The sequence below is a fragment of the Lissotriton vulgaris genome, unplaced genomic scaffold (assembly GCF_964263255.1).
Source record: "Lissotriton vulgaris unplaced genomic scaffold, aLisVul1.2 SCAFFOLD_832, whole genome shotgun sequence".
In the NCBI taxonomy this organism is placed as follows: Eukaryota; Metazoa; Chordata; class Amphibia; order Caudata; family Salamandridae; genus Lissotriton; species Lissotriton vulgaris.
Window position 1 is genome coordinate 97383 of NW_028245555.1, and position 25015 is coordinate 122397.

The 25015-nt window shown below is 44.3% G+C and overlaps 1 protein-coding gene across 1 annotated transcript in view; it reads left to right on the forward strand.

Moving 5' to 3' along the window:
• Positions 1–25015, forward strand: part of LOC147666349 (long-chain-fatty-acid--CoA ligase ACSBG2-like) — a gene marked incomplete at its 5' end in the record, with an annotated part of 191942 nt that overhangs the window by 33988 nt on the left and 132939 nt on the right. Inside the window, one exon of the mRNA XM_086949102.1 lies at positions 1801–1988. Within this exon, the coding sequence (XP_086805228.1) occupies positions 1801–1988 (188 nt within the window). The remainder of the gene's footprint in view (positions 1–1800; positions 1989–25015) is intronic.

Genomic DNA, 25015 nt, shown 5'->3' on the forward strand with positions numbered 1-25015 from the left:
TCTAAAAAGTACAAGATAACACCCCTGGGTTTTGCTGCAGAAGAAGAAGAAGTAGAGGAACGAGAAATTGGACCCAGGCGGTGTGCTCGTTGGATATTTAAAGCTGGAGAATTTGGGAGACCAAGAAGCGTAGGTAAGAATGATTGAAAAAAGGATATGGAGTTTGATCCTTCAAGACCTTCTGCAAGTCCGTAAATGCGTAAATGATTACGCCTATTTTGATTTTCTAAATTTTCAACTTGTTGCTGGAGATTTTGAATTTCTCTGTGCATACTAGGAACTTGGTCAGTGAATACTTGAACTGAAGCGATTGTCTTCTCAAGATGTTCAACCTTTTGTTCAGTATGCGACCAGTTGTCTTCGAGACTTTGAAGGCGGGCATTTGTTTCTGCCATGTAGGGTTTGAGTGAACAAATTTCCTCTAATAGAAGCTCCATAGATATAGAAGAGGTTGTATTAGTAGGAGATGGGGATTCATTTTTACTCATTTCCCTGATGTAGAAGCAGAAGAAGAAGGTAATTTAGATGACATTTTTGAGCTTGGACGAGAAGTATGAGGAGAGGAGCATTTTGCAGAAAGAGAGTCATTAGCTGCATCCTCCAAATTCTCTTGCAAAATACGAAAAGGGTTAATGATCTCCAAAGACACCTTGGCAGCATTAACTTGCTGAGATGAATTTCGATTATAGCGTGGCATTGTCATTGAGAAAGTGAGAGTTAAATACGAAAGTGAAACAAAATTCAAAACGGTAAGCTGAAAACTCTTAAAACGTGAATTGAGAATGCTGTAGTAAAAATTCTTATGAATAACAGTTCCAAAACAGCAATCCACTAAAAGGAATCCAATGTTACCACTGAAGAAGAAAGACTTGATGAAACTGGATGAACCACTGACCTAACTGTGGTAACTGTATTATAAAGCTTAAAATAGACGGTATATTTGAGGAGCGAATATGAGAGACAAAACAGAGCAAGGAGGTATTCACTCCTTAAATCTAGAAAGTCTTTTTCCTCAAATTGTTTGTAGAAATTCACATTGCAAGAACTCGTTTTCCAAAGAAAATATGTTGTTTACAGTGTAGCGTAAGGAGAAAAATAAGTTGCAAGCCAGTGAGGTAAAACCCACGTCAAAATGGAGGTTGGTTTAAACTTTAGGCTGAAAATATTGAAAGAGTCAGTCAAGAGTTTAAGCTTCCGTTACTCCAAACATTAAAACATTAATGAGGGCAAACATTCCAGCTTGAAACGTTTTTTAAGCTACAACACGTTATGTCAAAAAGTAGAGTGAGGCAGAGAATATGCAGCGTTCACCGGGAGTGAGAGGGAACAAAATGGCAGTCACGCCTCAGGAGCGATCTGCCGATATCGAGAAAGCAAAATAAACATGTTTCACTCACCCCGCTCGGTTATGAAGGCATCTATAGAGGCAGCAGACGTTCCTCAGTTGCGTGATGAGATTTTGAAGAACCGGCAGCCGTTGGGAGCACTTGAAAGACTCCCATCGCGGCTAAGTGCCTACAGAGCTCTCCAGAGCTGCGACCATTTCCTCTGACGCCGAAACCAAGCCCTGGATTTTTATTTTTGAATACATCATTTCTTAGATTATGCTTGGATTGGTCTGTAAACCTGGTCTCACAATGCCAGCTCCTTTCTCCTGGTCTAAAAAACAAGTGTTAGATAAGAGCAACTTTACCTATAATTCTAGGGAAGATTCAGATCATAAGCCTACGAAAGCGAGGGTATGCAAAAAATGGAACAATCTTTGGATGCTGCAGACAACTAACTCTGTCCTCTCTCCAGTCACAGGATTCTCTGTTTGACACACTGAAGGAGGTGCGACCCACTGTGTTCTTTGGAGTGCCACGGACTTGGGAAAAGATTCAAGGGGTGCTGGTTGATGTGGAATCCAAGTCATCTTCCATGCAGAGATCCAGCAGCACTTCGACCAGGGCGCCTAGCCTGGCAACCAACCTCAACCACATAAATGGGTATGTGACCAGAGGCATAGAAATGTGTCAATTCATCTATTAAGTGGGTCTGAATGGAGGCGGTGCTTAGAAGTATGGCCAGCTTCGCTAATAGGCAAGTCATGCACTTCGAGGAGTCAGAACATATGGGTGGGGAAGTCAAAAGGACTGGTTAGCAAAACAATGCCATCAAGGGTTCGTCATGCTGTTTTAATTTCATTGTAACTATAAATAGCTTGAAGACACTAAAATTATTCATACATGTAATTTCTAATATCATAGACAACAGCAGAGGTTAATTTCCACATCTTTACACATAGCTTCTGTAATCTGTTCTTGAGCAGATTCCACACACCACACTGGTCTACCTACAACACCAGCTACAATACAAACCTTCTTTGGAAGTGCTCTGCTGTTGTGTTCAGCTGGTTCTAAACCTATAAAAATATATTTGAAAACTAGTATCTCTGATGCTGCCTCTGGTCAGTAACCACTTGCTTCTTGGACAAGCATTGTACCCTTTATAGACACTGGTACAGACCCCTGCTCAGCTACACTTGGGGTGTGTGTGTTGAACTTTATTGGGGGCGTGCCCTATGCAAATTAGTTCTTGCCCCTGCTGACACTGGCATGTGCACTTGAGAGTCTCTCCGAGATTTAGTGGAATGAGGGATACCAGACTATTCTAGTACCCCAATAGGTGGGTCTTCTGTATCCTCCCGTTCCCAAAAGAGGCAAAAGGGCTGGTGTCCTTGGACATTTACTTTGTTTGTCTGAAAGTAGTGAAGGCATATCCATATGATTTGGTTTGATTTCAATTTTGTAAAGTGCCAGGTTTGTCAGTGGGTGTCTTGTTTTCTAGAAGGGGGGAGAGCCTTCTGCACAGTCTGCCTAGTGTCTGACCTATAGGGGAGAAGTGAAAGGCAGGTTTTTCAGCATTTCCTGAAAGTCAAGGAAATTGGGCTGGTGTCCCAGGTGCCAAGGCATCTGATTCCAGAGACGAGAAGTAACATAAGCGACACTCCTGCTACCCCATGAGGCTTTTGTGAATTAACGCCATTGACACTTTTCTGGCTGTGGTTGATTAAAGTGGCTAATTAGGAATGTTTCAGAAGATGTTGTATTTTTGGAAAGCAGGCCCTGAGTGATTAAGCGTGTTGTGTGCTATACAGAGAGCTTTAAATGCTACTCGTTTTGTTATACGGAGCCTTTTTATAGAGAGCCAGTGCAATTCTTCCATGACTTTAGAGACTGATTCAAATTTCTTGATGTTTTTCAGGAGTTTGACTGCAGAATTTTGTAGTCTTTGAAGCTTTTTAAAAACGCTCTGCTGTGCACCGGTATAAAGGGCGTTGCAATAGTCATGTTTTGATAAAGCCCGCGAGGTGACCACTGTTTTCTGTAAATTGAAAGGTAGAAATGGAAGAATTTTCCTTAGGAGAAGAAGTGAGTTGGTTGGTCTGATCCCTGAAAGTACGATTATAGTCAGTTATGATTCCTAGCTTTTGGTACTGGGATGGGGAGTGACCCAAGGGACTGTGGCCACCAGGCATCATTCTAAAAGTAGGTGTCAAGACAAAAGAGGAACACCTCCGTCTTCACAGAATGGACGCTCGTCCAGTAGACTATTGCACTCATACATGCATTGAAAGGGGTGGCCACCGTATCTAGGTTGTTATCCATGGATACCACAATCTGGGTATGGTTGGCATAAGATACAGTGGAAAAAACGTGTGATCTAATCAAATTCAGAAGGAAGGCGGCATATATATTAAATAATGTAGGGCTTAATGAGGACTCCAGTGGAACACCGCACAGTAAAATAAGGCTTGGAGTTGAACTCTCCCAAATTGACTGTTTGTTCCCTTCCGTCTAGCAAGGAACTTAGCAGCTTAAAAGCTGAGCCTTGAATACCGATCTCGATGAGCCGTTGCTTCTGAAACACACAACTCACTGTGTCAAAGGGTACAGATAGGTCCAAAAAGACCACCGCAGACTTGCCACCCTTATTCATTATGGGCCAGATGTAGGTCGCCAAATACTGGTCGGTTACGGCCGATTTCGGCCGTTACCGGCCGGTATTTGAGATTTGACATGTAGGGGTCCTCATATCTACAGAATCGGTATATTTACCGATTCGGTAAATTTCCAGAATCGGTAAAATACTGAATCGGTAAATTTACTGATTCTGTAAATCCATATGTATGTAGGTGGCACTGTAATCAGTGCCACAGGCCCTTACCGAATCGTTATTTACCATGGAATACTATTCCATGGTAAATAACGAATTCCAGTGTACATGCACATCTGTGCATGCACATCTGTGCATGTACACCTGTGCCATGTGGCACACAGACATGCCCTAAGGGCATGTATGTGTGTCACATGGCACACAAGCCAGAAACAGAGGTGAAACAGGGTGTCAAAGTGACACCCTGTCCCCCTTGTAAAATCGGTAAAATTACCGATTCGGTAATTACCTAATCGGTAGTTGCTATGGAATCCTATGGGCTTCAAGGCCCATAGAAATCAATGGCAAATACAGATTCGGTAATTACCGAATCGGTCATTACCGAATCTTACCGATTCGGTATTTTTACCGAATATTTTACCTACATAGCAATTACCGAATAGTGAATACCGAATCGGTAAAATTCGGTATTTACCATTCGGTGATTTGCTATTACCTACATCTGGGCCTATGTCCCTAATCTCCTCAGTGACTGCTACAAGCGCTGTGTCAATGCTACGGGAGTCCCTTAACCCAAGTTTGCTCTGTCCAGGATGCTATTATGGTCCAGGACTTCTGGGAGAAAGATGTTTAGATGTCTTTCTAGAATTTTGGTGATCATAGAAAGCGTTGCAATGACTTGGTAGTCCTTTTCTTCTAAGTGGTTGAGAGAAGGCTTTTTTAATAAAGACAAAGGCCTTTTTCCTGGTGTTTTTGGCATAAATACTAGACATTTCTCCTCTTTATTTATTGTTTATAAGAAGGACCCTAAGATCTTGGGAGGAGAGCAAGCTATGAGCTACAAATAAGTATTGGATCTGGCACGTTCTGGTTGCCTGAGGCAGTACCCTAGCCAGGCAGATCCTACCACTCCCATCAGGGGTGGGTGATTACACAAACTGTATAACCTGCGCTCCCCCTTTGGTAGCTTGGCACTGAGCAGTCAGGCTTACCACAGAGACAATGTGTAAAACATTAGCACAACTCTCACTCATGATAAATACCTTGAGCACAACAAAGGAGACTTCACCCATGATGTATGTAAATAATCTTTGTATTCAACACACATAATAAACAACACAACATAAAAATCATGTATTTCTGAACATAAATCACATTGGGAATTATTACTAGCAATACTAGGCCCAACCATGTTCAAATGACATCAGTAATATGCACACTTGGGAAAGATCCTAATCTACACCCCGTGCACCCTTATGCGATCCAGTGGCCAAGTGAGCATTTAGGCCTAGATCTCTGTACTGGGGGTGTTCTGCATTCTGTCTTTTTGCATTTGTCATCCCTAGTTGGAGGGGAATGACCAGACCTGGGTCCCGTGCTCTCCATGCCACTGTAGTCAAGGTATCCTGGCTGATGAGGGGTGAAACTCCGAAACCGGTCCTAGGAACCTTGTTTCCAGTGCAGTGAGGACCTGGCCTGGCAGCTCGGGTTGGACTGTTCCCATTGGGTGCAGGGTCAAGACTGATTTGCATATGGCTGGGTTCAAACTGGAATGGCATGGGGAGCAAAAAAACAATGGATTTAGGCCCAGATCTCTGTACTGGAGTGAATGTATGACATTGTTCTGCATTCTGTCCATCAATTGTTCTTTATGCACTTTCTAGTAGTGACATTTCTGCACAAATTATGGTAAAAAGCCATATTTGTGTACCTGCCCTGCCTTTCACCTTCCACTTACTTCCACCTTTCACGTATTTGCCTCATTTACTCTACTTCACCCTTGAGGCGGAAGCCGGGGGTTCTCTGCGCTACCTGCGCGCTTTCCGTTATTGTAGCACAGCGCCTCGTTATTGATTTTGAAAATAACGAATTTTAAAATTGTATATATTTTAATCTGAAAATAGTAAAATTTGGCCCCCACCTTGGCGCGAGATTACCGTCGCCCAAAGCTCCTTCCTGACCGCCTACTGGACATCGCGCCACCGCTATTAGGCTCATTTCAGGCGCCATCTTGGACTGGGGAAGGCTGGCGGTCTAGCTGTTCGCTAGTCCCACCCTCCTCCCACCTTCTCTCCCCCCTCTCCAACGATGGATATAAACAACAGAATCTCCAGTCCGCGCAGCGGGCGGGCGCAGCGGGCGCACCAAAGGCGGGCCCGTCTGCGCCTGGCCCGGGCCGATGGCCAGTCCCCCTGGTCCTTTTGGCCTGTGTGGCCTAGATTTACCCGGATCATATACGTCCTACATGCTTAGGCGTTTACGACCATTAAAACATCAGTCATGCACTGTATTGGATCCGCTACTCCTTGACGTGGGCTCCTCTCAAATATTTCCTTGCTGTCAACTGCAGATTCCCCTTCACCTCAAATCCCCCACTCTGACTAAGCCCAAGACCCACCCCTCCAAACCCTTTTTATTTGCTCTTATAAATGTCCGTTCGCTTGGTAAACATCGCCAGGACATATCCGACCTAATGGAGGATAACAACTTAGATATGTTGTTTATGACAGAAACGTGGATGGACAATTCGTCTGAACCAGATATAGTAATTGCAGTTCCCAAAGGATTTTCCATCCATAGATTTGATAGACCACGCAGGAAAGGTGGTGGGATCGCTTTTATTGCACGTGACTCGTTCACGGTTAGAACCAACACAATCCCTCTACCATCCTGTGAAGCCCTGCAATTCTCTGTCAAACTGACCCCATCTGATAATTTTAAAGGGATCCTTTTGTATCGTCCCCCGGGATCAAGAACAGGATTTATCTCTGATCTCAGGTCCATTTTGGAATCATCCGCTCTTGACAGCTCCTTCACTGTCCTCGGTGATTTTAATTTCCATTTTGATAAATTGGAGGACAAAGACACTGCTATGTTCCTAGGGGATATGACCACTTTTGGTTTACCTCTTATGATCAAATCACCCACGCACGATGGTGGCCATACTCTTGATGGTATTTTTTCCAACTCCAATAATCTACATATCACTCAAACTTTTCCTGTCACTTGGTCAGACCATCATGTTATTATGGCGTCACTAACACCTCATCAATTAGCTGTTCCCTTGAATCCCATCAACACAAATCAAACTTTTAAGGCATGGAACGATATTGACAGCTCTAGCCTCAAAACTTCATTAGTCACCTCCATGCCTTCTCCATCACAAGACCCAAATATTGCCACCGCTCAATTCTATGATTGGGTGGATGCAGCAGCATCCTCTCTGGTCCCCGTCAAACAACTATCCCGTAACAGATCCACCCCTTCAGCCCCCTGGTATTCAGCTGCCTTAAGACAACAGAAACAACAGTGCAGGCGAAGAGAGAGGCATTGGCGAAAAGATTACGCTGAAGAGGCTAAAATAAAATATAAAGAAACGGTAGTCAAATATAAACTAATGATTGACGAAGCCAAGAAACTATTCTTTAGTCACAAAATAGAAATAGCAAAAAACTCAAATAAAACCTTGTGTGAGACCGCTAAGCAGTTAGCCGCCTACTCTCCTAATTTGACCCCACCTCATCACAATCCCTCTGTGATGCATTGGCTAGTTTTTTCTTCAGCAAAGTTAATGATATTTATTCCGCCTTTGCCACTAAAGCCAAAAGTCCCTCCAAGATATTACCCGATATACATACTGGACCCACTCTCACTCAATTTGCAGTAATTTCCGATTCACAGGCCTTGGATATAATATCCACCATCAGATCGGGCTCAGCACTTGACCCATGTCCTTTCAAAGTTCTAATGCCAGTTATGGATGTGGTTATTCCGGTTATATCTTCCATATGTAATACCATGTTTAGTACAGGTATTTACCCTGAAAATTTTAAAAAAAAACCTTATAAAACCTCTTTTAAAGAAACCACATCTTGATAAGGAAGAACCTAAAAGCTACCGGCCCATCGCCAATTTACCAGTCCTGGCCAAAATAGCCGAAAAAGCTATGAACAAACAGCTCTCCGCTCTTTTAGAGCAACATCATTTACTTGACGAAACCCAGTTTGGCTTTCGCCAATTTCATGGGACAGAGACGGCTTTGATCAAAGCAGCGGATGACACTAGACTCATCCGTGACACTGGAGGTACAGCGGTTTTGATACTGCTTGATTTATCTGCAGCTTTCGACACGGTCGATCATACTACCTTGATCGACCGTGTCGAAAGCCTGGGTGTTCAAGGGACTGCCAGTAAACTTTTGGCCTCCTTTTTGGCTGATAGAACCCAGGTAGTCACAATGGAACCATTTCACTCGTCCACCTTGTCTCTGCCATGTGGAGTACCTCAAGGCTCATCCCTAAGTCCGACACTCTTTAACATCTATGTGTCGGACTTAGCCAATGTCATTCGGGCTTATGGGATGAGCCTTACTTCCTATGCAGACGACACCCAGTTGGTCCTAGCCATCAAGAACAATGGCTATAAAGTAGCGGACGATTTTAAATCAGGCATTGTAGCAATAGAGAGTTGGATGGCCTCCAATTGTTTAAAGCTAAACTCCGATAAGACGAAAGTAGTCATCTTCGGACCACTAACACCTGAGTGGTCATCCAATTGGTGGCCTTCCTCCTTAGGCCCCCCTCCCGAGCCTGTTAGCAAAGTGAGGAATCTGGGTGTCATTTTTGATGATTGACTCACGTTTCACCCACATGCTAACCAGATCACCTCCTCAGCCTTTTTCAAACTGAAGCTTATTAAAAAAATTCTCCCTTTTCTCCCAGACAAAGCCGGTAAAACTTTGGTCACCTCCCTCGTGTTGTCCACTTTGGATTACTGCAATGCTTTATTCCTCAATGCACAAGAAGGAGTCTTAAACAAATTGCAAATAATACAAAATTCAGCTGCAAGGCTTTTGGGAAATATTGCCAAACATCACTCTGCCTCTAATACCATCAAAGAGCTGCACTGGCTATCTATTAAAAACAGGATAAAGTTTAAGACTCTATGCATCGTGTATAAGGCTTTGCATAATCTAGGACCAGCACACCTCACCCACAATCTGATTCCATACCGTCCGTCCAGAACTCTACGCTCATCTTGTTCAGGCGATCTTGTGGTACCCCGTACAAAAACGGTCTCATGGGGTGACAGAAGATTCCTGGTATCGGCCCCAAAGTTGTGGAATACTCTGCCCCACGTGATTAAAGCCAGTCCATCCTTATGGTCTTTTCGTAAACAACTCAAGACCTGGCTTTTTAATCAATAGATCCTGTTCCTTCCTCCCAGGGTAAACAATTCAGATACTCGGCGCCGAGACGCCCACGGGCCTTTGTTTGCGCTTTAGAAATATCAAAAATAAATAAATAATAAATAAATTCACCCCTTAAGACATACCTTTGGGGTACTCATGTTGAAGTGAAAGATCCTCTCAGGACGGCTAGTGACTTAAACAAGCCAGTCTGACTAAACGTACAATTGCACTCATTAGCCTGCAATGGCAGACTGGACATGTCTTTAACACCATCGCTGCTATTGGAATTCTGCTTCAGTGCTGAAAGTGCTTGATTCCCATTGTTCATGACGAGCTTAGCTCGTCATAAGCACACGAGAGGTGTACCTCATGACGAGCTGAGCTCGTCATGAGCATCGAAGGGGTTAAGAGCACCATTAGTGCAAAGGCGTATAATAGCTTGCAAAGGCAGGCTGGATACATACTTGCAAACCCAGAGATGGTACCACCTCCTAACATGTGTAGGAAGGGTGCACGCATTTATTACAGTGGGAAAGTGCCCTAAGGATCTAACAAGAGAATCAGCACAACTTGGGGAGTAGAAAGTAAAATGTTTGAAGAAACACTAGCTGAAGGATTCAGGTCTAACACTAAGGTAATAAATAAACGTGTGCACTTTTCATCCACTCCAAGTCAAGTCAAGTCAAGTCAAGTCAATAGATTTATATAGCGCGCTACATACCCAGAGGGTCTCAAGGCGCTTGAAGAAGGGTGGGGAATTACTTGTCAAATATCCACGTTTTGAGTTGCTTTCTGAATGCTAGGTGGTTCTGAGTAAGGCGAAGGTGAGTGGGAAGTGAGTTCCAAGTTTTAGCTGCTAGGTAGGAGAAGGATCTACCTCCCATGGTGGTTTTGTTGATGCGAGGTACAGTGGCGAGGGCTTGGTTGGAGGATCGTAGCTGGCGGGAAGGGGTGTAGAAGGATAGTCGTGTGTTGAGGCATTCGGGTCCGATTTCGTAGAGTGCTTTGTGTGTGTGGGTTAGGAGTCGGAAAGTAATCCTCTTATTGACGGGGAGCCAGTGGAGGTTTTTCAGGTGACCAGAGATGTGTTCTTTACGCGGGATGTGTAATATGAGCCTGGCTGAAGCGTTCTGGATGCGTTGTAGTTTTTTCTGGAGTTTTGCGGTGGTGCCGGCGTAGAGTGTGTTTCCGTAGTCTAGTCAGCTCGTGACCAGAGCGTGGGTGACTGTTTTTCTAGTTTCGGTAGGGATCCAGCGAAATGTTTTTTTGAGCATGCGAAGAATGTTAAAGCAAGATGAAGAAACGGCGTTGACTTGTCTGTTCATCGAGAGTGAGGAATCCAGGATGACGCCCAGGTTCCGTGCGTGGTCCGTCGGGATGGGTGCTTTTCCAAGGGCCTCTGGCCACCAAGAGTCGTCCCAGGCGGAGGGGGAGGTGCCTAGGATGAGGACTTCTGTTTTGTCTGAGTTCAGTTTCAGACGGCTGTGCTTCATCCATTCTGCTACTTCTTTCATTCCTTCATGCAGGTTGGTTTTGGCAGTGTTAGGGTCTCTGGTGAGTGATAGGATCAGTTGAGTGTCGTCGGCGTAGAAGATGATGTTGAGGTTGTGTTGGCGTGCGATGACCGCGAGGGGGCTCATGTATACGTTGAAGAGGGTGGGGCTGAGTGAAGATCCTTGTGGTACGCCGCAGATGACTTCAGTGGCCCCTGACTTGAATGGTGGAAGGCGGACTCTCTGGGTTCTTCCGGAGAGGAACGAGGTGATCCAATCCAGTGCTTTTCCTTGGATTCCGACGTTTCTGAGGCGTTGTAGAAGGGTGCTATGACAGACCGTGTCGAAGGCTGCGGAGAGGTCGAGGAGGATGAGGGCGACTGTGTCTCCATTGTCCAGTAGAGTTCGAATGTCGTCTGTTGCTGCGATGAGGGCGGTTTCAGTGCTGTGCTTGGCTCGGAAGCCGGACTGTGAGGAGTCGAGGGATTTGTTGGTTTCGAGGAATGCGGCAAGCTGGTTGTTGACCGCTTTCTCGATGACTTTGGACGGGAATGGAAGGAGTGAGATAGGGCGATAGTTTTTGAGTTCGGTGGGGTCAGCTGTGGGTTTCTTCAGGAGGGCGCTGAGTTCGGCATGTTTCCAGCTTTCCGGGAAGGTTGCGGAGTTGAGGGAGCAGTTGATGACGTCTCGGAGGTGCGGTGCAATAATGGAGTCTGCTTTGTTAAAGATGTGGTGAGGGCAAGGGTCTGTGGGGGATCCTGAGTGGATAGAGTTCATCAGACGGATGGTGTCCTCAGTGGAGATTGGCTTCCAGTCCTTGAGGATGTTCAGGGGGGGTGGGGGTCCTGCAGGGGATTGGGTGGGTTGGTCTCCGGGTTGGTTGTCGAAGCTGTTGTGGATGTCTGCAATTTTGTTGTGGAAGAATGAGGCTAGGGAGTCGCAGAGGGCTTGAGAGGGGGTGATGTCGTTGGAGTTGGCTGAGGGGTTGGTAAATTCCTTGACGATGTTGAATAGTTCCTTACTGTTGTGGGCGTTGTTATCTAGACGGTCCTTGAAAGCGGCTTTCTTGGCATTTCGGATTAGTTGGTGGTGTGTGCGGGTGGCGTTTTTGAAGGCGTCCTTGGTGCTGGTGGTTGGGTCTTTTTTCCAGGCCTTCGAGGGAGCGACAAAGTTTCTTGGATTTCTTAAGATCATCGTTGAACCAGGAGGCCTTCTTGCTGCCTAGTTTGATTTGTCGTTTTTTCAGTGGTGCTAGGATGTCGGCGCTGTTGGATAACCATTGGGTAAGGTTGGTGGCTGCTTGGTCTGGGTTTGAGGAGTGGGCGGGGGGGTTTTGAAGAAGCGACGATGAGATCTGGTCGATGGTAATTTTGTTCCAGTTTCTTTGCAGAGTGGGTTGGGGGAGGTTGTTGGATGTGGGCTTGTTGTAGGTGAAGTGAACGCAGCTGTGGTCAGTCCAAAGGAGAGCTGTGGTGTGGCTGAAAGAGACATGTTTGCTGGAGGTGAAGATAGGGTCGAGTGTGTGACCTGCGATGTGGGTGGAGGTGGTGACAAGTTGTTTAAGTCCGAGGTTTGCGAGGTTGTCCAAGAGGGTGGTGGTGTTGCGGTCGTTGTTCTTTTCAAGGTGAAAGTTGAGGTCTCCCAAAAGGATGTATTCCTTGGAGGGGAGCGCGTGTGGAGTGATGAAGTCCGTGATGTCTTCACTAAATTGTGCGCGGGGTCCAGGTGGTCTGTAAAGGAGGGTGCCTCTGAGTGTGGTCTTGGGGTCGATGTGGATCTGGAAGTGAAGGTGTTCAGAGTTGGCGAGATTGACGTCTGAGCTGGTTGAGATGCGGATGGATTTCTTATGGACGATAGCGATGCCTCCTCCTGTTTGGCCGGTACGGTCCTTGCGAATGATCTTATAGCCTTCCGGGATGGCAATGGTGATGTCTGGGGCTGATGTGGCGTTCATCCATGTTTCTGTTAGGAAGGCGACGTCCGGAGAGATGGTGTCTAGTAGATTCCAGAGGTCAATGGCGTGCCTGTGGACTGAGCGGGTGTTGAGCAGGATGCATTGTAGGCGGTTGGGGTCGGATATCTGTTGTGTGTTTGTAGTTGAGGAGTTGTTCTTGGTGCCGTCGAACTTGCAGGAGTTGCAGGAAAAGGGTCCATGGGTGTGTCCAGGAGCAGCTGGGGCGCAGTTGGGGGAGCGGCCGGGGTTAAGGGCAAGGAGGGTGGTGGCATCGTAAGTAATGCGGGAGGGGTGGACAGTGCGAGGACCAGGGGCTCTGGCGCTGGGCGCGGTCCAGGCGTGGACGGGTGTAGACGGGCTTACCTTTGGCGCACCTTCGGCGTGGCCGTAGCGCGTGGAGGCATTGGCCATAAATGGATGGTGGAGGGGGCGGAGCGTGGGAGGGTCAGCTGGGAGGCGGGGTCTAGGTGCAGGGAGGGTCTGGGACTGGCCAAGGGGTCAAAGCAAAATGGCTGCAGGGTAAACAAATGTACGAAGGTAAATTATCCCGAGCGCTACAAGCCTCAGTGTGCACCGCAGTGAAAGCGCTAGTGGTGATTAGTGTATGCCAAGTAGCGTTATCGAGCGCTGCACCCAGAGTTACTTATTTCCAAAGTAAGTTGTTCAACAACACGAGCGCTGCACAAGGCTGATTAGATGAACACAATGCTAATGAATTTAAACAAGCGCGTGGGTCACGAGCGCTGCACAAAGCTGATTAGATGATCACAATGCTAATGAAAGCGCTGCACAAAGCTGATAAAAGAAATGAACAGTGCGGCAAGTTGATTAGCAGTAATGAAAGCGCTGCACAAAGCTGATAAAAGAAATGAACAGTGCGGCAAGTTGATTAGCAGTAATGAAAGCGCTGCACAAAGCTGATAAAAGAAATGAACAATGCGGCAAGTTGATTAGCAGTAGCAGTAAGAATTTCACTACATACGTCATCCTATCCTTTCACAATGGAAGACCATTTAATCTCTTTGTTCGCTTCCCTGCAAGGGATATTTTTGTGATGCAAGTTGACATGTATACATACTCAAATACTGGCAGTAGATTAGGAAAGGGTTTATTGTTAGTTAGTGTTATATATATATATATATATATATATATATATATATAGATATATGCACAAGTGAGGCTCTCTCCAGTAAGTATCGCAGCCGCCGCCGCAGCAATGTTGAAAAGAAGCCACGCCACTCCAACGTTTGTCATGGGCCAAAAAAACTATTTATTTGTGCTTAAGCCACCAGATCCAAAAAGTACAGAGCAAGTACACCAGATATATAGTCACTTAGTGGACTTGCTCCTTTCACAATGCAGCGCTTTCTAGTAGCTGCTGCTGCGGTCCCCATCTACTGCTGCTGGTTCTACCAGGAGGTCAGGAGTTAGAGGACCTCCACCACCCGCAGGCTCCTGCCTGTGCCTCATCCCTGGTGGTCCAGTGGTAGAGCGTCACTGCTCTTCTGTTTGACTGCCCTCCTTTCCCTCTTTCTGCTGTTTCTGCCCACTTCTGCTCTTCTCTTTTGCTGTTCTGCCTTAGTTTTTAATCTTTGCTTTGTTTAGCTTTGTTTTTTCTTTGCTTTCTACTCTTTTGAGTAGCTTTTTCCCTTCCCACCCCCTCATTGCTGTGGCGATCCCCTACATTGTCCATATCCATGTGTCCCGCATTCCAGCTTCCAACCCCCCCCCCCGTAGCACTACTTAATGGCGGCCGCTGCGCAGGTAAAGTATAGTCCACTATACCTTAGTGGACTTGCTCCTTCCACAGTGCAGCGCCGTCTGGTAGCTGCGGCTGCGGTCCTCATCAACCGCTGCTGGATCTACTGACCCGGAGGTCAGTAGTTCAAGGCCCTCCTCCATACGCATGCTCCTGCCTGCACTCATCCCTGGTGGTCCAGTAGTAGAACTTCACTGTTCTGCTACTTGAGTTCCCTCCTGTCCCTCTTCTAGGTGAGCAGACAAAATATCGAGACTTTAATATCGACCTACAATATTATCGATGTCATAATATCGAAGGGTCAGAATATAGAAGGTAAGTAATATCCATTTTTTAATATCGAAGGGACAGATGTTCAATATTAAGTAATTTCAATTTTGTTAATATCGATGTAAGTAATATCGATGTTACTAATATCGATTTCTATATGATTTTTATGTATATTATTATGTATTTAATATGTATGTGTTATTTGCTTTAAAATGTTATTTAAGTACATTTTGTATTTTAGTACCGTAGCGGGTTGTGGGTTTATAGGGGAATAGGGTGGGAAGTAATTTAATTATACTAAATGAATTATACATTTTTAGGAATTATTAATTAATTTCAATTAATTTTTGTGTGTAAGTTCTGTAGCGGGTTCTGGGTTTATAGGTGAATAGGGTGGGAAGTAATTTAAATGTAATTAAGTAGTAATTTATTTTCATTAATTGGTATTGCTAATTATATTATTGTTAATTGATTTTTAATTGGTAATTCATTTTTATTAATTGGTAATTAATTTAAATTAATTGATTAATTGATAATTATGTTAAGTGTAGTATTTTATTATTTGAGTTTGTTGTGTTTTTATAGGGGAATAGTGTGTAAAGTAATTTATATGTAATTAAGTAATTATTAAATTTATAGTTGGGTATTGCTAATTAATGTATTGGATATTAATAATTAATTGGTAATTATTTAAAGGTATAATTTTTTTGTTATGAAAATTAATTTATTGTTGTTTAATCATTAATTGGTAATCAAATATTAGTAAATAATATTGATTGATATTTTTAATTGATATATTAATTAGGAATTGGCAATTACTGTTTGATAATTAATATTTTGGTATAACAAATTATGTATTTGTTCAATACTAGTATTTACTTTTTAATAATATTTTTTTGTTATAAACAGTATGTTATCGTTCAATGTTTATTAATTGGTAATTAATATTTATAAATTATTATTAATTGCTATTTATTATTATGTATTGTTATTTAATTATTCATTGGTAATTATGTTTTTAATAATTATTTATTGGTATTTGTAAATAGTTTAGATTTATTTAATAATTAATTTATTACATATTTTAAAATATTAATTTATTCATAAGTATGTTATTTTTAACTTCTACACTATCCAACTCTTTCCCTAATGTTGCACTCTCTGGAGTTAGAATAGTAATTTTTACCCCTACGCTATCCAACACTTTCCCTACTGTTGTACTCTCTGGAGTTTGAATAGTAATTTCCCTACGCTATCCAACACTTTCCCTACTGTTGCACTCTCTGGAGTTTGTATAGTAATATGTACCCCTACGCTATCCAACACTTTCCCTACTGTTGCACTCTCTGGAGTTTGAATAGTAATTTCCCTACGCTATCCAACACTTTCCCTACTGTTGCACTCTCTGGAGTTTGTATAGTAATATATACCCCTACGCTATCCAACACTTTCCCTACTGTTGCACTATCTGGAGTGGGAATTGTAATTTTTACCCCTACGCTATCCAACACTTTCCCTACTGTTGCACTCGCTGGAGTGGGAATAATAATTTTTACCCATTTACTATCCAACACTTTCCCTACTGATGCACTATCTGAAGTTTGAATAGTAATTTGTACCCCTATGCTAGCCAACACTTTCCCTACTGTTGCACTCTCTGGAGTGCGAATAGAAATGTTTACCCCTAGGCTATCCAACACTTTCCCTACTGTTGCACTTTCTGGAGTTGGAATAGTAATTTCTACCCCTACACTATCCAACACTTTCCCTACTGTTGCACTCTCTGGAGTTGGAATAGTAATTTTTACCCCTACGCTATCCAACACTTTCCCTACTGTTGCACTCTCTGGAGTGGGAATAGTAATTTTTCCCCTACGCTATCCAACAGTTTCCCTACTGTTGCACTCTCTGGAGTGGGAATAGTAATTTTTACCCCTATGCTATCCAACATATTCCTTGCTGTTGTTTTTTGGGGAGTTGGATTAGTATTTTATTCCCTCTATAACTTAATATTTTTTCTATTGTTTAGTTAATGTCGTATATAATTAATTAAAAAAATATTAAAGGTAAATGTAATTTTTTTAATTTGTTTTGCATAATTATTTAATTCTTATTTATGTTAATATTTTGTGTATAGATGAATTTGTAATTTATAATATTTTTTATTATTTATAAGTTATTACAATCATTATTAACCCCTTCCATGCTGATGACGAGCTGGGCTCGTCATGGCGTAGCCTCCTCGCACGCTGATGACGAGCCCAGCTCGTCATGAAATAATGGCAGGAGAGATTTTCCAGCACAGGACAAAAATCTCCCTAGCAGCCATGGTGTTAAAACTGATTATTAGGTAAGTATATATTATATGTATATGTTTAATTAATTGTTTATTAAATTATGTATATTACTTATTGATTTTAAATAGAAACTATTTTTAACTATGTTTATTATATTATTTTTAAGTATTGTGTAATTTATTTTAAATATTTCTTTTAATTAAAAAAACGATATTTTTTTAAAACGATATTTTTGACATCGATATTTTTGTATGTCGATAATCTGTCTTTCGATATTTTGTCAGACATTCCCTCTTCTACTCTTTTCTTTTGCTTTTGTTTTTCTACCTCAGCCTTTGTTTTTTATTCTTTGCTTTGTTTTTTCTTCCCCCGCCGCCGTAACACTACTTAACGGTGTGCATTGAAATTGAAAGAAATCAGCAATTTTTGGCAGACCTCTGCCTTTTCCAAAAATATCATTAATGTAAAAGTTTTGTACAGGTCGACAAGCTTGCAAATTAAGGGGAAGGGTCTGTGCCTGAGCTGAGCTGAGACGTCAACATATTTAAAAGCATCCATTTGCATCTGTGAATGGTTGATGTCTATCATGTTTGGCAGTGTTTATCTGTGTTATGATCTGTTGGCAATAAAAGTTTAATGCTGCAAAACACGAGAGAGATTACCCCATACACAGATGCAAATGATGAAATAGCCCCATTTGTTTTTGTTTCTCCTCTGCCTGATTTCTCCACTTAGACATTAAAGGTCTCTCCTTTCAAATGTGCGCTACAGTGTGCCCCCTGCACGGAGATCGATTGCTGTGTGCGCGGCCGCCCAGGCGCGCACCTTATAGGGAACAATGCTCATAGGTAGTTATAACTTTGTACAATTCATCAGAAGAAAAAACTGTTGAATGCTCAAGATGTTCTAGCATTTCATGCGGTACGGAAGGAAGATCAAATCGAAGGCGGCACCGCGCTGTGGATGGCGCGAGAGGACATGGTCGCGCATCTGGAGATAACGAGGCTAGAGGGCCCCAGGATAGGTGAAGGCCGCTCTTCTTGAGTTCCCCGCTGAATGCTTTAGTTGAGCAGACCGCTGAGAGCCGAAGCCCCGGACCGCTGGGAGCTGAAACCCCGGACCGCTGAGATCTGAGTGGCGATACGTCTGCACCCCGGTGTGGCAGACGGGGAAACCTGCACAGGCCAAGGGCTTTGCCAATGTGGACCAGACAGAGAGATCTGGTGTGACATCCTGAGAGCCGGCAGACAACACAAAAGGGTGGGGTGACGTGGTGCGCGGCTCCTAGAGCACCAGTAACGCCAAACAGCTTCCTGGTGGCATGGGACGTCCCCCCCCCCCGGGGAGTGCGAGTCGGCGTCTACCCGGTTCAGCTGCAGCCACCCCCTGAAGAGGCGCAGCCCTCCGACGCTATGCAGCAAGCCCGATCCTGAAGAGCTGGGCAAAGAAAGAGTCTGACCTGAAAATGGCGCCCGTTTACTACCTCTTCAGCCGTGTTTTGGAGCTGCACTGCGGTTTCGGTGTTGAGCCTTGGGCAGAGCGAGGATGTCGCGGGAGTGACTGTGAAGCAAGGCAGAGGACGAAGCAGCCGCCATTTCCTGGCAGCCTGGAGCAAACTGGTGAGGCGAGCGGAGGCTTGTCGGAGAGAAACTATGATGTCTGGTGGCAGCGGGAGGCGCTGCAGAGGGCTTCCCTTGCTGACTGAGACCCCCTTGCGGCCCGGACAGCACTACTTCGTTTACCCAGGGGAGGATTTGTAATTTGCGGTGCCTGACTCTAACATGGCGCCTGCGGTGTACATGATAGCGGCGCCAGCCGGCAGTTTGATTTTGGGGGGCGATTTTATCCTCTGGCAATCTCCTGACTGTGATGAGACGCCCTGCCAGTGACCTACGGTTGTAGGACCCGGACCCCGCTCAGCGGCACCACTCGGAAAACTCCATAGTGGCACCTGTGAAGACACAGACCTGCTTTTTGAATGCCTCGCATCAGATCCATGGGAACTTTTACTAAACTACCTACCCCCTACCCCTCCCTGCTCTACTCCTCTTCTCTTTCCTGCCACCAACCTCTGCTCTCATCTGTCCTTGCCCTAGTCCCCACCCTGCTTACCTGTGACTTTCCCGCATCATCTGCAAGCTAGCTATTTTGTCTGATACCCGATGGAGCTACCTGGTTTAGCTATAGGGGATTCCCTCCTTGGACATCACCTACCCAGTCGGTTTTTAGCCAGACTTCTTTTCGTCTCTCCTGTCGTCTCTTCCCACTCCCTCTCCCTCTCTCTATTTATATCTCGACTTCTCCCCTCTCTCAATGTACTGAGACTGAACTTCTCCGTCTGATGCCCGATGGAGCTACCTGGTTTAGCTATAGGGGAGATGGGCCTTGGATTCCCTCCTTGGTCGTCACCTACCCAGTCGGCCTTTAGACAGATTTCATTTTGTCTCTCGTTGTTTATCTCTTCCCCTATCCTCCCTTTCTCACTTTCCCTGTTCCTACCGCTCCACACTCCATTTATTTTGCCCTCCATGTTATTTTTATTGTTTACCATGTAGACCTAGCTATCTGACCAAAGCCCGGTGGAGCTACCTGATAGCTATAGAGGAGATGGGCTTTGGGACGTCCCCCTCGAGCGTCACCGACCCAGCCGGTCCTTGGGCAGACTTTCCTTCGTCTTTCTGCCGTTTCTCCCTCCCATCTTGTTTCTGCAAACCTCTTCCCTTGACACCCGAGACTGATCTACTTTGTCTGATGCCCGATGGAGTTACCTGGTTTAGCTATAGGGGAGACGGACCATGGATTTCCTCCTGGGTTGTCACCTACCCAGTCGGTCTTTAGACAGACTTCCTCTCGTCTCCACGGGTGTCTTTTCCCTTATCCTCAAGTTCTCTCCTCACCTACCCCCCACTTCTGTTCTCTCTCCTTTCTCTCCTCTCCTAATGTATTGCTGATTGTTTGATGCAACGTAATAATTGTAGATCTTTTTCTGGTATACTGTTAAACCACATTGTTGCACTTCCTTTCACCCCTCCTGTCGTTTTCTCCCTCATCCTCCCCCTATTTATGTCTCTCCTTCTCCCCTCTCTCATTGTATTGAGACTGTACTTTTCTGTCTTATACCCGATGGAGCTACCTGGTTTAGTTATAGGCGAGATGGGTCGTGGATTCCCTTCCTTGGTCTTCACCTACCCAGCCGGTCTTTAGGCAGACTTCTCTTCGTCCATCCGTACTGTCTCTTCCTTTTTCCTCCCTTTCTCACCTCCCCTGCCCCCTCCACTACTTTTCTCTCTCCTTTCTCTCCTCTCCGAATTGTATTGCCTATTTTGGGATTTATTGTGAAATTGTGTAACTTTTTCTTTTACATTGTTGATTCTCATGTAAAGCGCTCTGATACCTCTGGGTCTAGCAAGCGCTATATAAAACTCTTTAAATAAATAGGAGTGATAATATCATTTAAAGAAATACAGAATACATAGGGTATCTGTAAACGTTCTGTAGGTCCAAATACATCATACAACTCCATCAGGAACTGGAACAGCTGAAATGTTCATGAGGGACAGGTCTAGCCGCACTTTATGTGATTACGAATGTGGTGTAAAAGCCATGTTTACCCGTTGTAATGCAGAGCGTTCAGGAAGATAGTGTCAACTCAGGAGCAAGAGAAAGACTGTAACAAAATCATCAAAAGGACCAAGAAAATTAACAAAATCATAATCCAAATCCATGGTGGAACAAAGTACACCTTCTTCAGCCAAAGGTAGAAAACACACAGGCTCATACAAAATGGTAGAGGTAGAGGTGCAGGTTAATCGAAGAAGTTGCCAGAGGCAGTTCATTCTACTTTTGGAAGCTCTGCAACTTGTGTAGAATAGGAGATGATAATCTGTGGTACATTGATTGTAAACAGCTTTCGTGTCAGGATTCCGGATAAAAATCTGTGTTCCGGTACAAGTTGATTGTATTGTAGTTGTTGATGTAGCAGGTAGAAGAGATACTTAATTTTTGGTCACTGCTATAACCTCCCGGGGAGAGAAGGCTTAATCATTGATTAAAACTTCGCTGGGAGGTTCCTGTATGGTAGTGAGAGGAGGCAGGTAACTACGTGGCCTAATGACTAATGATGATGACAAAACTAATTAAGTTACTGAATTGACACAATATGGTGATAAATAACATTGACCAGCAGGGATATTCAGGCCTTAACAACAACTGCATGAATGCCAATTTAATTATATTGAAACAACCTTTAAAAGAAGTTGGATGTACGTGGAACTAGTGACACAGCACATGTGCACCACTGCTAATGAACAACCCAGCAGGTTACTGATCTAGTGGCACCTCATCACACTTGGACACGATCACGTGATACTGACGCGTGCCAAAACCCCAAGTCAGTATAAGTAGGTTGACTCCGAAACCAGCCATTGCTACTGTAACGTGGAGTGCCACTGAGCAGACCATACCAATGCCACGCATATCCGTTCAAGCTAACCGATCGGCAATTGAATACCGACAGTGATTCATTTATAGTGAGCAATCTCCACACAATGCTGATAGACCACAATTTCCACCCAGGCAAGTTTTGCAAATCTGATCACTTGCTGTCTCTTTTTTAGGCATAACGATCCACTCAGAGATCCGGCCTGATTATCTGGTTTTACTGCATACCCTCACGTGACCAGAACTTAGAGATCGGTTCACAATGGGAAGACATTAATTGTATGGTGAGTTTCTGTAACAAAGAAGTCACCCTGAACCATACAATAACAGTCCACTGTGAGTCATTAACCTTACGATAATTCTGTCCTCCTTCCCCTCAGGTATTTTCCAGACCTTGTCATAAAGGAGTATTATCTAGATATTAAATTGTAGAGAAGTTGCTCTTTGCAAATTAGCATAAGCAGAGCTCCCACTTAGGTAAGCATAGCCATTAATCACAGTAGCCCTCATTCATTTTTTATCAATTCAAATGATACTAATCTTTTACGATAGCTCTAATACGTCATACTCTATAGTCCCCAGGGTATTCCTGTCCTGAAGAGACCCTCTCATTTCGAATAGGGTCGAAATGTCGTTGACAACACCTAAGGATAGTGTAATAAAGAAAGTTTCAGAGAACAATCTGGTTGCTCTTTTGTGGACATGGACATCCATGTACATACCAATAACCCTATCCAGATTTTAAGTCTCTGCAATGTCACTTACAAAACTATATGTTTGGTTATGGTCACTTCACTGGGGGATCATATGGCATTCTTCTCTCTAAAAATACCATTCACTGAATTCATTGTGTCATAATCAAAATAAATATGTGTTATATTAATTGAATAAATGTTTCCTTCAGTTTGGCTAAATTTAGTATAATGTAATACATCCAGTTAGCTACTTACCTTCATTTGTAAACATTTATATTTATGCTGTTAAATGCAATTTGCAGCAGATATATCATGCCTTACTTTTATTTCATTTTCTTTCCCTGACTACACTAACACAAAATAAGAATTTGTGACAAAATGAGATTGTTTTCTAAATGAGTTCCATGTGAACACTTGTTGCAAGCTACAGCTTAATTCCCAGTTTGCATGGACGTATGGATCACTCTTGTTTATTTTAAATACTGTATAAAATTGGCCACATAATGTGGTTTGAATAAAACGATTGAGATAAATCTCTTGTATTTGCAACTAGCAAGGGGCAGAAGAAGTATCGTTCTGGTTCCTTTAACAGCCAGGAAAATGTACAGGTGCTATCTAAGATGGGCCAAATTCTTTTTTTGTCTGCGATTTTCTCCCTGACCAGATCCCTGGTGCTTCCTTCACTTCACCAGTGGCGGTGAGTTTTACTTGGATGTTAGTTTGTGTGTCCCGGAATCTGCTCAGTTCCTTTAAAAAAGTGAAACGTTATTGATGGTGTTTCAGGAGCCACTGAGCTGACACTGTTGCGGTCTGGAACCCACATAGAGAGTCTGACCCCCACGGGATTTTCTAGGTAGATTGTTTAATGCTTTTTGGACCCAAAGAGGTGATTAACCCAACTGCGACCTGAGCCTAATACCCTCGCTGTTAAAGACTGCTTTAGGTCCTGGTTCTTCCTCTCCACTACGGAATTTCCCTCAGGATGATACGGGGAAGAATAGTGCAGCGTCACACCCAAACTTCCCATGGCATCTTTGTAAGCATTAGTGGCGAACGCCTGACCCTGGTCAGAGTGGAATGTGCCAGCTGAGTATATCCTGATAAAGACTTGCAGATCTTTCATAACCCTTCGGGCTTCAGCCGACTGTGTGGCCTGATCCACAGGAATCAAGAGCAGGAATCCACTGCAACTAAGATGTACTTGTAAGCCCCCGTTGATGACAAGGGGCCGCAATGGTCCAGATGAAAATAAACAAAGGTTTTGTTTGAGATGGGTAGAGGTGTCTGTGGTGGACGTGCCACAGTGGAACCCTTCATCTGCTACCAATTAAGGACAAAGGCCCACATGCATCAAGGTTAAAAACCGATCGCAAACAGGCAGATTCTCAGAATCTGCCCAGGCGACAGATGATTGCCATTAATTGTTCAATGAAGGAAAGATTGTGCCTAGAAGAAATATGTCATGGCTAGGTGGAACTAGGAGGTCAAGGATAGGGGTAGAAGAGCAATTTGGCCAGGTTTCCGTGAGGATTGTGATATCAAGCTCATTGTTTAGGATGAGGTCAAAGATATTGGATGTGTGTTGACAAGCTGATCTGCAGTTGAGTTGTACACATTTCAGTTGTACAGGCGCGTGGGGGGGGTAGGAGTCTGAATGATGTTCACTCACTTGAGGTTGTCACTATTTATAACTGAGGTTGTGGGAGGGTTCCCTGTGCGGGTTGGCGTGAATGGCTGGAATTTAACCCAGCGTGTATTGTTGGTGTCTAATGGGTGGGAATAAGAGAGGAGTAGATCATAGATACCACTGGTCACTAGATCGCCCTCATTCTTCTGGGGCGGGAGGGGGCATTTGGGAGTGGTAACGTTTTCAAGGTAAGGTGAGAGGAGTGCGTGTCAAAGACAGGTACTGGGTCAGTAGGGACGAAGGGCACGATCCCTAGGGAACTGAGAGTTCTGAGCAGGGGTAGATGCTCGATTGAGAAGACTTTCAGTTCATAAAGTTCATCTGAGAGAAGGCGCAGGTGGAGAGAGATCTTATCCAGATGCGCAGCCGGGTCTGAGTGTTGGTTATAAGATAAAAGTTGAGTGGAGAGTTCCTGTGGAAAGGTGGGGCCTCGAGGGATAACTGGATGGTCAAAGGCGGCAATGAAATGGTCCGGGGGAGCGAGTGAGTCAGTGATGTCTTGCGTAGTCCCAATTTGTGTTGATAGAGGAACCGGGGATAAACGGAGGGTGGAGGGACAATTATGTGGCAGATAGGAGATGGGCAAGGAAAGGATGAATGGGTGGGGTTGGATAGATTCCATGGAGGGCAATCGCCTAGGCTCAGACAGAGATGATGGCGTATTAAGCAAAATCATGCAAGGAGGTTCACCGGGAATGTGAAAAGGTGGTGGAGCATGAGGGGATACCCCAACTAGGGAATCAAAGTGTATCTGCTTGGAGATCGGAGAAGTGTATGACGCTGTAAGTCCGCTAGCCACCTGAATCGATGGTTGAGTGGACTGTGAGGGTTCCAGTGACACTAAATCAGGGGATTGAATGGGACCAAGATCACTTAGGGAGTGAGTAGGGTTATGTGAAATTGGTGTCCTCCCAGACGTGGTGGGGGTGTGATGGTGTTATCATGTGTAATAGAATGGTTTAGGTAGGGCTCAGTGGGCATAGAGGTCACCGTTTTCTTGAGGGTAGGGAAAGATATGAAAGAGTTGCACAAACTGATTAAAGTAGCCAGGAGGGATCATATAGCTAGTTG